We start from the raw sequence: 15,265 nt of genomic DNA, 5'->3' as shown, positions 1-15,265 counted from the left end.
AACAAAATATTTTCTGAATTCTAATCTTGGCACTGCCTGGTTCTTGGCTTTTTATGCAAAGGAAAGAAAACCATTACATTTATTTAAGACTAAATAGAAATCTATAAAACATAATCTATAAAACATGACAAATATGATAGGATATCAAAAACACAACGGCCAGAATTTTACAAGTGCTGTATGGGTCCCACAGTTGGGACCAACCACGGACCCTAAGCTATGATTGGGTAACAGTGGGACCACAGAAGAGACTACATTTGATTTCTTCAAGGGCATCTCAAAACCAGTAAGGGTTGTATTTATTGTGCAGAGGCCAGGTAGATAGGTCCATTATCATGCTGATGCCATTAATAGGCAAATTTGTTCAAACAATACAGTTCCCATTTTTGGAATATTGTGTGGAAGGGAGAGTATGTCATTGATAGTTTCTGCCCCCCAATTTATCACCTCTTCCATCTCCCAACCATACTCTAACTATCTGGTAGAATTCTGGCTGTTGTGTCATGACAGATACTCCTGACAGTCCTGCTAATTTGAAATAGAGCTATTCATTGTATTTGTTCACACTTTTGAACAGATAATAAAATTTGCATGTTATTTTGCAGAGGTGTTAATTATATATCAGATGTTTTTTTTCAAGTCCAGGTTTGCATGTTTTGGATTTATGATTGTCACATTATTGTACAGCTAGCAACATGAATTATTCACATGCCATTGTTGCAGGTTTCAGTTCATAGTTCCGAAAAAATGGAAGAGTAAATACCGACCTGTATGTGTCCATCTAGCTGGCACTGGAGATCATGTAAGTGGAGAGAACGGTAGTAAAATTGGTTTTAATGTTTGAATGTATCAGCATAAAGCTGCTTGATTTCTTAAATACCTGACAGTATTACATCTTTAAACTAAATTTTAAATTGTGATCGGGTCATTTTATATTCACAGCAATATTTATTTCCAGCTGTTTGTTTCAACTATTTGCTGTCATTCAAAATGCATTATATTTTCTGGAACGTGATTTCATTTATTCTGTTAGTATTTATTATTGATATATAACTCTTGACAGAACATTCCAGTGGATTTCTTGACTGGGAGGGGGAATTATAGTTCAGCTTGGCCTTCCCTTTGATCTTCATTTCTCTCTCCATCTCTTGGTCCTTCTGGACCAATGTCCTTGAGTGTAACACCAGTTATTGCAAATGTTTGAAGATTAGGTTAGTCTTGTTTTGATGCCCACTTTGCATCACATTCATGGTCACTTGAGTAAGATGTTGAAGAATAACATTTGTTTTCAGAGCCTCACCCCAGTAATAAGTCAACATCTTTGTAAAAATTGGTTTAAATGTGTCAACAAAAGTTCTCAATTCTTTGCACACCTTCCTGTTTTTCCCAAAAATGGTGAATACATTGCCTGATACCAAGGAACCCAAGCCACAAAGGCTCCATGGTTGAACTGATCTTTACCAGAGTAGCGATTTGATTGCATTCCTACAATTACAGTAAATCTACCAGGCCTAGCAAAGGAAACGGTTAGACAGGGTTCCAATTCCAGATGATTAACTTACGACCCCTGCCTAGATAAGATTAGGTTCCCTACAGTGTGGAAACAGGCCCTTTGGTCCAACAAGTCAACACTGCCCTGGAAGCATCCCACCCAGACCCATCCCCCTGTAACCCACACGCCCCTGAACACTATGGGCAATTTAGCATGGCCAATCCACCTAACCTGCACGTCTTTGGACTGTGGGAGGAAACCGGAGCACCTGGAGGAAATCCACGCAGACACTGGGAGGATGTGCAAACTCCACACACACACACACACAGTCAACCGAGGCTGGGATTGAACCCGGGTCCCTGGCGCTGTGAGGTTGCAGTGCTCACCACTGAGCCACCATGCCACCCTAGGGAATACGTATATGTGGACAGAATATAAAACTTGTTATAAGTAACCTCCAGTTTTTTTCCTCGATTTTTACCACAATTTGGGCTGTTTTACCAGTTCTGAAAGTTTCTGTAATGGTTGAGCTTTTAAAAGATCTTGTACAGATACTAAAGTAGCTATTTGACGTTGGTCGCCATGTAAGCTTCATACCCATTGGCCAAAACCTTGTACTTAATTTTCTTTTCACTATGCTTCATTCCAATAATGCCCTGTAAGGCAGCTGAGTAAACACAGTTCAGCTGAATTCTTCACTAAACATTGATTGTCCTACAATATATTTATCTTGTGAAAGTTGCCATTACTCCAGCACCAAAGCGTAAATTTCTTAAAGTATTCAGTCATTTACAGTGATCATTTTGGCTCCTGATTGGATTTGTCTCTACCTGGATTCAACTCTGGAATCAGGACTGGAAGTTGGAACATTGCTTGAGCGCAGTATTTAACCCATTTTCATGTCATCACAAAAGGTGCAACTCTTGATCTTGCAGTAAATGTATATATGTCTGCAAAAAGTCCAGAAGAATGCTTTTCAGGGAGGGCAAGGAAACTTACATATGGCTACAAAACAAAGAAATAAATCTGGGTGTATTTTTTTAAAAACTTGAATCAAGCAAATTGAAAGATGGCATCAGTGGCTTTAAAAATGTGATCATCTTTAAATAGTTCGTGGCTTTTAGTAATTTCTTTTCGTATTTATAGCATTCTGCTTTATTTAAAACTATTTCTAGTTTTATTGGCGAAGACGTACATTGATGGCTCGTCCGATGATAAAGGAAGCGTGCATGGGATCACTTCTACTGGAGAATCCTTATTATATCCTTTTGTGTGCCTTCATACCTTCTGTTATCACAAAAGTTGTTGCAGCGCTATACTAAGTATTTTAATTAGAAAGCTTAGAATTGGGCTAGTGTGGAAAAAGTTTTTTTCAAGTATTTTCCAAAAAAAAATGATAAGATTAAAAGCAAAATTGAGAGTCAGTTCTTGTATACCTTTTAAGTTCTTATCTGTAATAACATTTTTTCTTTCATCAGATTAATGTACTTTTTTTTCCAAATTACAGAATTTGTCATGATTTCTAAAATAATTTCAAAAGCAATGGCTGCCTGCTACAGTGGAAGAGCTTGTCCTGACTGTGGGCTTGACCCCTGAATAGTGATAACCTGACTTAAAGTGAAAGCGAGCTATTTTTCCACAAGTTTTGTTCTCCTTTGATCACTTATTTGCTAAATATAGCCCAACCTTATCTACATATGCACTTTCTAGATGTGCATATCTGCATTTCCTTTGGCGTTCACTGAATAGTGAATAAAAGTGATAACTTTACATTTTTACTACCCCTTCCCCTTCTCTCAAAAAAACTTGGGACATTGGGTACGATTACAAACATATCAGTAATGAGATTAGATCTCTTAGTACAGTTATATATTGAATACGTGGATCAGCTGCTCACTACCTGAACCAACTGAGTTGGTGACAATACAGAAATTAATTATTATACCAAATAATCAAATTCATCTCTTTTAGACTATTGTGTTAAGCTGAACTACAATCAGTATCCATTGAAGAATATACAAGGAAGTAATGAGGGGGACAAAAAGATATAAATGCATGAAGGAGAGAATAATCAACCTATGAAACCTGTTCCTTTCAAAAAAAGTATTGTTTGTACTGTGATGGTTTGACAGTAATTTTATTTGCATTCGTTCTAGATTTTGTTACTTTGAGTTCACTTGACTCTTTATTATGTGAGTGTTTCTCAGATGATGCAAATGTATAGGCATTTGCTCGCAGATCATTACCAGTGCATTGCTTGGCTATCAGACAGTAGGAACACTAGACACTGAATGAAGACTGAACAATGTGAACAGTGTCTCTGAAATTGGCTTCTCCAAGGAATGAGGCAGTGAAACTGTTTGATGTCACAGCACTCAAATGACTATGTTTTGCTTTGGGCTAGCCTGAACTGTTAAAACAGAGAACAATGTGTAGAGCTGGATGAACACAGCAGGCCAGGCAGCATCAAAGGAGCAGGAAAGCTGACGTTTCGGGTCTGGACCCTTCTTCAGAAAAGGGTCCCGACCTGAAACATCAGCCATTCTGCTCCTCTGATGCTGCTTGGCCTGCTGTGTTCATTCACCTCTAAACTTTGTTATCTCAGATTCTCCAGCATCAGGAGCTCCTACTATCTTTGAACTGTTAATCTGTTTATTCTTTTGACTGCACAGTAATAAATAAATAAAACACCCAAATTCTAAACTTCTTTATGACTTTGAAAACAACTGACAGTTATCCAACTAATGTTTAGTTCCAGCACATTTCAGTCTGTTTTTCAAAACAGTGTCAGAGTCACAGTGCTCCGCGGAGTATATGATCATGTGTCTATACAGTAACCTTCAGTCTGTTTGTATTGGCTTGAGAGTTGGGTGAAGCAGGCAGGTGCAGTCTTTTTTTTTAAAAACACATAATAAACAAGATAATCAACATTTGGTAGTGTTAGCTATTTTTGAAGACCCAGATAGCTCCTCATTATCAAGATTTGAGGAGGAATTTTTTCAATTGGCTTGGCTTTGAACTTTTGCCAATTTCTTGCTTCCATTAAGTCTGAGTGTCTCATTTAAAAAAAAGAAATACAGCTATTTAAATTATCTGTTTTGATATTAATAATCTTGTTACTTATAGCAGGTATGATAGGGATTGATGTACCCTCCAACTTTAAGTATACACATGTCCAAGGTGTTGTGTATAGACATCCTGGTTGTAGCTCTGAAGTGCTAGATTGTATAAATGCAGAATTAGGCAAGAGTGTAGCAAAGACAGTGTCATGTTAAGGGGGGATTTTAACTTTAACCAAGATTGGGAGAATAGGACAAGCACCTGTTAGAAAGGTACTGTATTTCTGGACTGTGTCTGGTATAGTTTCCTGTTGCAATATGTCTTGGATGCAACAAGGGGCAAGCAATATTGGATTTAGTAATGAGCCAGATTTAATTAGTTACCTAATTGTGTGTGAACATTTATCAAATAATAATCATAACATGATCAAGTTTAATGTAGCTTTTGAAGGTGAAAAGCATGAATCAGCTATTAGAATTTTAGATTTAGATATGGCTGACTTTAATGAGTTAAGACATAGACTGTCCACAGTCAACTGGGAAAATCTGCCTATGGGTAAAATAACTGAAGAACAGTAGAGGATGGTTAACATAGAAACATAGATGATAGGAGCAGAAGCAGGAGTAGGCCATTCAACCCCTTGAGCCTGCTTTGCCATTCAATATAATCATGGTTGGTCATCAGTCTCAATACCTCATCCTTCACCTGAATCCCTTGGTCCCTTAGCCACATCAGCTTTATCTATCTGCCTCGTGAAAACATAATGTTTTGGCCTTGACAACTTTGTGGTAGTGAATTCCACAGGCTCACCATTCTCTGGGTGGAGAAATTTCTCCTCATTTCAGTCCTAAATGTTTTACCCCTTATTTGTAAACTATGACCCCTGGTTCTGGATTCCCCCAAACATTGGGAACATCCTTCCTGTATTTAATATGTCTAGTCCTGTTAGAATTTTATGTTTCTGTAAGATTCCCCTCTCATTCTTATAAATTCCAATGAATATAATCCTAACTAACTTAATCTCTCCTCATTTGCCACACCTGCCATCCCAGGAATCAACTGGATAAACCTTTGCTGCACTCCCACAATGGCAAGAACGTCCTTCCTCAGATAGAGACCAAAGCAGCACATGATATTCTAGGTGTGGCCTCAGCAATGCTGTGTATAATTGTAGCAAGATGTGCTTGCACCTGTGCTGTAATCTTCTTGCTGAGGCCAACATTCAATTTGCCTTCCTTACTGCCTGCTGCAGCTGCACACTTACTTTCAGCAACTGGTGCATGAGGACAGCCATGTCACATTGCATATCCCTCCCTCTCAATTTACAGCCATTCAAATAGTAATCTGCCTTTCTACTTTTTGTACCAAAGTCGATTACCTCACTTTTATCGATTGCATTGTGTATTTGCTCAGTCAATCACTTTGTCCAGAGAAAACACAAAAATAAACATTTAATGCAATACAGAATCAGTTTATACTTTTGAGAGGTGAAAGCTCCACTTTACAGGTAAATGAACTGCTAGGGACAACTGAAGAGGTAAGGGACAGTATAAATGTTGTAAGTGTGCAGGTGCAGCACATTTTGCATCTCTCTGGATTGGAAAATTGCACGTATCACTCGGCTTTTTAAGAAGGGTGAAAGAGGAAAGCCAGGGGACTTATAGACCAATTAGTCTAACATCTATGGCGGGGAAATTGTTGGTGTTTACAATCAAGGATAAGATGACTGAACACCTCAAATTTTGAGTCCGAGAGCTGCTATGAATTCATGGCAGGTAGTGCATTCTTGACAAACCTCATTGAATATTTTGAAGAGATGAATAAGGACAGGGGAAAGTCTCTGGATGTGAGTTTGCTTAGTGAGCTGGAAGGTTAGTTTTCAGACGTTTCGTCACCATTCTAGGTAACATCATCAGTGAGCCTCCGACGAAGCACTGGTGTTATGTCCTGCTTTCTATTTATCTGTTTAGGTTTCCTTGGGTTGGTGATGTCATTTTCTGCATTTGTGATGTCATGAACAGGAAATGACATCACCAGCACATGTAAATGACATCACCAACCCAAGGAAACCTAAACAGATAAATAGAAAGCGGGACATAACACCAGCGCTTCGTCGGAGGCTCACTGATGATGTTACCTAGAATGGTGACGAAACGTCTGGGAACAAACCTTCAAGCTCAGTGAACCAGCTTACATCTGGAACAAAATAAAGAACCGCTCTCTTGTGGACCGATAGGAGGAGAGTGCTGTCTTGGAGGTGAAAGGAGGACGTCGGGTTGGCTGTGCACCCTTGCGACCAGTGGATCTGAATGCTGGCTTCGGCCTAACGCTGGTTCGGGGAGCAGCCAACCTGCAACGATGGCTGCGGCAAGTGCTCGTGCCCTAGGTCAGGGGGTCTGGAACACCATCCATGTTTCTGTAAAGAAGGTGGATGAAGGTGCACCTGTGGACCGCACCTTCTTCGTGAAGAGGGTCCTGTTGGACTGTTGTGGGTTCGCTGCTGCGGACGTTTACTGCCTGCAGGATTTCCCCGGAGGAGGTTTTTACGACGTGACCTTCAGGAGTGCCAAGCTTTGTGAACGCTTCCTGGAGGTTTTCAAGGAGAAAGGAGGTGAGGGTCCCCTCTCTGTACTGACCGCTGTCCCACTGTTGTGATGCCAGCGCAGAGGAGCCGTATGGTGACTGTGCACATGTACAACCCGCATGTGCCAGCAGTTGATGTCCTGATCTTCCTCGGAAGGTATGTGAAGGTGGAAGGGGGCCTAACTGACATCGTGGACCCCTTTGGCATCTGGACGAGTAAGAGGCAGGTCAAGGTGACGCTGAGGATGGGCGCAGACGGGAATGTCGCACACCCACCGTCCAGCTTCGCGATCGGCGGGAGCAGGGGCTACCTGACCTATGCAGGGCAACCTAAAGTCTGCCATGCATGTGGTAGGTCAGGTCACATGGCGGCCGACTGCGAAGCCACCATCTGCAGGAACTGCAGGGAGGAGGGACACCTTGCAAAGGATTGCCCACGAGAGAGAAGCTGCAACCTTTGCGGGGAAGCGGGCCACTTCTATAGGGCATGCCCACGGCGGGGTACCACCTACGCCCAGGTCGCCGGCAGGGGAAATGAGGGGCCAGCCCCCCCGGAGGAGAGGAAGGCACCAGGGCCCAGCAAGGACCCCACTAATGTGCAGGAGGGCCAGGCTGTGCAGGAGGGCCCAGCCCTGCAGGATGGGCCCGAGGCCAGCAAAGCGCCCCTGCAGGCTCCGATCCCCACGGACAACCCGGAGCCAATGGAGGCGGCGACAGGTGACCCAGGGGAGTGGACAACAGTCCGGAAGGCGAGGAGGAAGGTGCGTCGACGGGCCCAGGAACCGCAACCATCCGGCGGGAAGAGGCAGCTACAGGGGGGTTATAAGAGCTCCTCTGACGAGGAGGATTCGGAGAGGGCCCACCCGAAGCAGAAGTTAAAGGTCTCGAGGGGGAAGGAAAGCAGCACCCCGCTTCCAGGTGACGGGAGGCGTCCTGAGGCTCTCTCCGACACCCAGTCAAGTGCCGCTGGAGCACTGGAGGGCCCCCCGGAACGTCCAGGCGGGAAGGAGGAAACAGCGCGTCCCCAGCCTGACCCGGAGCCGGACCCTCCTGCCTCCGCACCCCTGACGGGGGGATGCCACCCGGAAGGCAGCACGGACGGTTTCCTGAGCCCGGAGAGCGTCCAGCAGTTAACCCGCGCAATGGGCATGAAGGGACAGATGGAGGGGCTGGACCTTGGACTTGGGGAGGGTACTGCGGTCACTGCCCACAATGAGGGTACGAGTTGCGAGCATTAATGTACGCAGCATCAAGTCAACCGCGAGATGTGTATCCACGTTGGCCTACCTGACCACCATCAAGGCGGACCTCCTGTTTCTGCAGGAGTGCGGGATACTGCACCTCGGCAGGTACGGGAAATGGTCCGGCGCCTGGACCTGTGGGCCTTCGATCTGGTCGGGCGGGTAACGACTGTCGCTCCTCGGGCCTGGCTATTCTGCTGCGAGGGCGCAACTTCACCATCTCTCAAGTTCAGGAGGTGGTGGGGGGGCGCCTCCTAGTGGCTGACATCACCTACAGGAACGCTCCCCTGAGGCTGATCAACGTGTACGCCCCAGCGGTACGGAGTGAGCGGTTGGCCGTCCTGCAGCGGCTTCCACCCCTGCTGGCTACGTCCAGGCCGGTCATCCTAGGCGGAGACTTCAACTGCATCATTTGATGCAGATGGAAGATCCGGCGTGGGGACAGCGGGTGGGGGGAGTCAACTGGACGTCACATCCAGATTCCTGATGGGCACGGTGAAGGACGCCAAGCTGCTCGACGTCTTCAGCACCCCTGCAGACGGAGCGCAGCAGAGGTACACCTGGTCGCGGCCAGACGGGTCTATCCGCTCAAGGATAGACTTCCTGTTTGTGTCACGGACGTTCTCGGTCAGGTCCACCGGCGTCGAGCCGGTGTTCTTCTCTGACCACTGCCTCCTGCTGGCTGACTGTCACTTACAGGACGACCAGCTGGCCGGCAAGGGGACGTGGAAGCTCAACACGACTCTGTTGTCCCCAGAGAACGTCGAGGAGCTTAAGAGGGAGTACGCCGGTTGGAGAACCGTGAAACCCCTCTTTGAGTCTCCAGGCGACTGGTGGGAGACGGTGAAGGAGAACATCAAGAGGTTCTTTGTCCTCAAGGGTGTTCAGAAGGCAAGAGAGAGGCGGGGAAAGCTGTCGCGACTCCAGAAAAGGGTGCAGAACCTGCTCCTTCTGCAGTTGATGGGGGTCGATGTCACGGAGGATCTCCGCGAGGTGAGGGGCCAGCAAGCCTCGCTCTTCGCCGCAGAGGCCTCCCGGATAATCTTCCGGTCCAGGGTCCACTCCGTGGAGCAGGACGAGACGTGCTCGCGTTTCTTCTTTCAGAAGGTGCACAAAGAGAGCTCTGTGCTTAGCCGGCTGAAGGAGGACGACGGCTCGGTGACGTCGTCTCGGCCCGACATTTTGAGGATCAGCAGATCCTTCTATGCCGGACTGTACGACACGAAGCCCACGGACAGCACGGCCTCCGAGTCGTTCCTGTCGTCTATCACGGAGGTCTTAGACGACGGCACGAGGGAGTGGCTGGACCGGCCGATATCCCTGGACGAGCTGGCCAGAGCCCTCAAGTCCTTGCAGAGGAATAGGACTCCCGGAAGCGACGGCTTACCGGTCGAGCTGTATTCCGCTCTGTGGGGCCTGGTCGGCCAGGACCTGCTGGAGGTGTATGATAGTGCGCTTCGGGCAGGGGAAATGTGCAAGTCCATGAGGAAGGGCATCATCACCCTCATTTACAAGAGGAAGGGGGAGAGGGAAGAAATTAAGAATTGGCGTCCCATTTCACTTTTGAACGTGGACTACAAAATCCTGGCCAAGGTCATTGCCAACCGGGTCAGGTCTGTCCTGGAGTCAGTGATTCACCCTGACCAAACCTGTGCTGTGCCGGGCAGGAAGATCGCTGAGAGCCTCGCGCTCATCAGGGATACGATCGCCTACGTACAGGACAGGCGGGTGGACACCTGCCTCGTCAGCCTGGACCAGGAGAAGGCCTTCGACAGGGTCTCTCATGCTTACATGAGGGACGTCCTCTCCAAATTGGGGTTTGGGGAGGGCATCTGCAATTGGATCCGGCTGCTCCACGCCAACATCGTTAGCGCAGTCTCGATCAACGGGTGGGAATTGGACAGTTTTCCTGTCAGATCTGGAGTTGGGCAGGGCTGCCCGCTCTCTCCTGCCTTGTTCGTGTTCTGTGTGGAGCCCTTCGCATCCAACAGGAAGGACGTGAGCCTGAAGGGCGTGACTATCCCAGGCAGCGGAGGCCTGCAGGTCAAGACCTCCCTGTACATGGATGATGTCGCCGTCTTCTGCACCGATCGTCGGTTGGTCAGTAGGCTGTTGGACATCTGCGGCCAGTTTGAACTGGCCTCAGGTGCCAAAGTCAATAGGGGTAAGAGCGAGGTCATGTTCTTCGGGAACTGGGACAACCGCTCCTTCATCCCCTTCACCGTCAGGACAGACTACCTGAAGGTGCTGGGTGTTTGGTTCGGTGGAGCTGGTGCGTGCACTAAGACTTGGGAGGAGCGTATCACCAAATTGAAGCAGAAGCTGGGCAGGTGGACGCTCCGGTCCCCCTCCATCACGGGTAAGAACCCGGTTGTCAGGTGCGAGGGGCTTTCAGTACTGTTGTATGTGGCGCAGGCCTGGCCTATTCCCTGGACCTGCGCCGCTGCGGTCACCCAGGCCATCTTCCACTTCATTTGGGGGTCGAGGATGGACCGAGTACGCAGCGACACCATGTACAAAGACCTGGGAAATGGGGGAAAGGGCGTACCGAACACCACCCTCGCCCTGATGGCTACTTTTGTGTGCGGCTGCATCAAGCTGTGCGTAGATCCTCAGTACGCAAACACCAAGTGTCACTACTTACTGAGGTTCTACCTGTCCCTGGTGTTGCGAAGGATGGGCCTGGCCTCCTTGCCGCAGAACGCTCCGAGTAGTTGGACCGTTCTGTACCACCTGTCCTTCGTGGAGAAATTTTTGAAAGGAAACACCTTTGACCACAAGGCCGTCAGGCAGTGGTCAGCACGTAGTATCCTCGAGACCCTTCAGGAAAAGAAGAGGGTGGATCCCGTCGTGTGGTTCCCCACGCAGACTGCCAAAGTTGTTTGGCAGAATGCCTCATCGCCAGAACTTTCAAACAAGCACAAGGACATTGCTTGGCTGGCGGTGAGAGGGGGTCTGCCAGTGAGATCCTTTATGCATGCCTGGAATCTCTGTGCCACCGCACGCTGCCCTCGAGGTGGCTGCGGGGGGGGACGAGACTGTCGATCACCTCCTCTGGAGTGTGCCTATGCGCAGGAGGTCTGGAGGGGGATGCAGTGGTATTTGTCGAGGTTCGTCCCGAGCAGCTCCGTGACGCGGGACTCCGTGCTGTACGGGCTGTTTCCCGGGACGGACGCCGAGACCAACATCAACTGCGCCTGGAGGACCATCAATGCGGTGAAAGACGCTCTTTGGTCTGCCTGCAACTTGCTGGTCTGCCAGCTGAAGGAGCTGACCCTGACTGAGTGTTGCAGACTGGCGAACTCCAAGGTCCAGGACTCCGTGCTGAGGGACGCGCTAAAGCTTGGGGCAGCCGCCGCAAGGCGCGGTGGGGAAAGACCACGGTATGAAACCCTTTGACCAGAATAGAAAAAAGGGCCCTATCTGGTAACTGGGCCCGGCTGGCGCCTTCCCCATCTGGTCAGGGGGCCAACTGGGACTGTGCGAGGTGACGACTGCCGGGGTTTTTTCTTTGCTTTGTTTCTTTTTCTTCTTCGTTTGTTTTTTATTCCTTTAGTTGGTGTACATACCCCCTGGGTAACCCGGAGCGGCTTGCATGACTGGGTAGGTGTATAAATGTTTTATTTTTTGTACATCGTATGAATAAAGTATATTTTTTCAAATAAAAAAAAGTGACAAAACGTCTGAAAACGAACCTTCCAGCTCAGTGAGCAAACTCACATCCAGAACCTCAACCTGAGCTACAAATCTTCTCAAAACCCGCTTGGGGAAGTTCTTTTGGATGTTGTTTATGTGGACTTCTGGAAATTATTTGATAAAGTCCCACATAAGAGACTGATGACTAAGATAGAAGCGTTTGGAGTTGAAACCTAAACTTTAGGGGTTAAGTTATGAGGAGAGATTATATAAATTAGGCTTGTTTCCTGAATATTTAAGCAATGAAAGGGTGATCTGATTGAACTCTTCAAAAATGAGCAGAAAAGGTCAGGGTAGATAAAGATAAACTGCTTCCAGTGGTTGGGAATTCGAAAACTAGGAGGCATAATCTGAGAAATAGGGCCAGACCATTCCGGAGAGATGTTAGGAAACATTTCTACACACAAAGGATAGAGGAGGTTTGGAACTGTCTTCCAACAACCATGTTTAATGCTAAACCAGTTAATTTTAAATCTGAGATAAACTTCTGTTAAGCAAAGATATTGAGGAATTTGGGCCAAAGGCAGGTATATGAAGTCAGGCCATGGATTAGTCATGATCTCATTGAATGTTGAAACAGACTCGGCTGAATGGCCTGTTCCTGTTCCTAGCAACACGAGGAGACTATTTCAGCCCTCTTGTGCCATTCAACAAGCTTGGCTTTATAAAAATGCCTCTACATTAAAGATATTTCATTGAAGGCAATTCGAAGAAGACTCATGAGGATGATCCCCGTATGGAGGGATTGTTTTAAGAGGAAAGGCTAAATGGGTTGGGACTCATTGTAATTTAGAAGAATGAGACGTGATCTCATTATAGGATTTTCAAGGAGCTTGACAGGGTAAATGCTGAGATGATGTTCCCCTCACAGGAAAGAATGAGACCAGAGGGCATGGTTTCAAAACAAAGGGGCACTAGGTTAAGACTGAGATAAGGGTTGAGTCTTGGAACTTGGTGCCACAGAGAGCTGTGGGGCAGAGACTTTATGTATATTCAAGGATGAGGGAGATAGATCGATTTCTTGATTAGTAGAGGAATCAAGCGTTGTGGGGAAATGCAGTAAATTGGAGTGAAGAATGTTGCATCAGCGATGACCATGTGGAATGGTGGAGCAGACTCAAGAAGCCGAATGGCCAACTCTTGTTCCTATTTCTTATATTCTTACTCCACTTTCCCACACTAGCTCATATCCTTTGATTTCCATAATTTCCGAACATTTATTGATTTCTCCCTTGAGCCACTTGATAAGTGAATATCCAAAGCTCTCTACAATAGAAAATTTCAATGATTCGCAACACTTCTGAGTAAAGAAATGTATCTTAATTTCAGTATTTCAATCCCAAGTTGCTGAATACGTCTTTAAACCTATGGCCAGAGTTTTGCTGGCCATGTATGACCATAAAGATGAAATATCTGGCATGACCAAGCAGTGAGATTGAAACAGCTGTTCTCTTAACTGCCAGTGGCCTCTGTAAATTGGTTGGCAGAGCTACTTCTATTTCCACATTTCAGAATATCTCAGGATAATTGGAAGCTTCCCACTATGATTTTTCTAGCCTTCTGCCTCCCAGCCCATCTCCACAGTGTTGGTAAAATCTTGACCCCTATGTTCTTGCTGTCTAAGCCAAGGGAAAATTCGTCTTAGTATCTACCTTCATGTTCATTGAGAATTTGATATTTCAGTTAAATCACCCATCACTCCTCCAAACTCCAGCAAATATACAGTCTTTGCTAATTGGTCGATCTGCTCATTACAGAAACCAGTCAGTGTACATTTTTACCTCAGGATAGTAAGGACTGCAGATGCTGGAGGCCAGAGTTGACTCCCACTGACATCTATTTCAAGCCCACAACTCTCAACTACCTTGACAATATGTCCTGTTACTTATTCTCCTGCAAAAGTGCGATCCCAAACTCTCAATTCCTCTGCTTCTGCTACATCTCCTTTGCAGGATGAAACATTCTTCTCCCAGACAGAGACCATAGTTTCCCTTCCACTGTAATTAAGGATGGCCTCAACTGCATCTCCCCGATTATCCCGCACTGCTGCCCTCAAACCCCCCCCCCCCAACAACAATAAGAATAGAGTTCCCCCTAGTCTTCACGTAATCCAATGCATCATCCTCCAACATTTCCGCCACCTACAATCGGACCCCATCACCAGAAAGATGTTTCCTTTCCCACCCCTGTCTGCTTTCAGGAGGGACCGTTCACTTTGTGGCTCCCTCATCAGCTCTATACTCCCAACCAACCTCTCCATCACACCCTGCAACCGCACGAGGTGCTACACCTCCCCTGTCACCTTCTTCCAAGGCCTCAAACAATTCTTCCAGATCTGCCAGAGATTAATCTGCACCTCATCCAACCTGATTTATTGCATCCGTTGCTCCCAATGTGGTCTCCTCTATGTCAGGGATACTGAACCTTAGACTAAGGGACCAGTTCGTGGATTATCTGAACTCTGAATGAACCAAACAAGCTGATATTCTGGTTGCCAAACATTTTAATTCCTTCTCCCACTCCCCTGGTGACATATCATCCTTGGCCTGTTCCATTGTCAGAGTGAGGCCAAATGCAAACTGGAGGAACAATACCTGATATTTTGCCTTGGGAGCTTATAGCCCAAGGGCCTGAATATTGACTTCACCAGCTTCAAAATCCCTCCACCCACAGCCTTATCCCATATCCTGCCTTCCTGACCTGACCTTACCTTACCTGTCCATGTTCCTACTCACCGACCCAATCCACCCCTCCCAGTGACCAATCACTATAATCCCTTATCTGCATCCATCTGTCACATCCCACCTCCCTATCCCAAGCCCCTCCCCCCTCCATTTGTTTCTGAGCTCCCCTCCCCTCCCCTTCCCCAGCCTTGATGAAGGGTTTTTGCCCAAAACTTTGACTTTCTTGCTCCTCTAATGCTATTTGACTGTCTTTATTGGTCCAGCTCCATTACATTTGCACCTCTTCTGGGGAATGTGCATCCTCCTTTGGGTAAGGACACTAAAACTCTGCATGCAATTCCATGCATACCCTCATCATTATCTTCTCTAATTGCAGTTAGACTTTTTTTATTACTTCTGTACCCAAATCCACCCTTCAGCTAATATGCTATTTTCTTTCCTAATTGTTTTGCTATCGCTGAATGTTAATTTTGTAATCCATGTCCAAGCACACACGTCCTTATGAATGC

The 15,265-nt window shown here is 46.6% G+C and overlaps 1 protein-coding gene across 7 annotated transcripts in view; it reads left to right on the top strand.

Annotated features, from left to right (window-relative positions):
• Window positions 1-15,265, top strand: part of abhd18 (abhydrolase domain containing 18) — a 98,222-nt gene that overhangs the window by 42,350 nt on the left and 40,607 nt on the right. For all 7 annotated transcript variants that reach the window (XM_059643644.1, XM_059643581.1, XM_059643625.1 and 4 more), the window contains 2 exons: window positions 724-802; window positions 2,668-2,754. In XM_059643644.1, the coding sequence (XP_059499627.1) occupies window positions 724-802; window positions 2,668-2,754 (166 nt within the window). The remainder of the gene's footprint in view (window positions 1-723; window positions 803-2,667; window positions 2,755-15,265) is intronic.

Source organism: Stegostoma tigrinum, chromosome 1 (genome assembly GCF_030684315.1).
Source record: "Stegostoma tigrinum isolate sSteTig4 chromosome 1, sSteTig4.hap1, whole genome shotgun sequence".
In the NCBI taxonomy this organism is placed as follows: Eukaryota; Metazoa; Chordata; class Chondrichthyes; order Orectolobiformes; family Stegostomatidae; genus Stegostoma; species Stegostoma tigrinum.
This window is presented reverse-complemented; position numbering and strand designations above follow the sequence as displayed.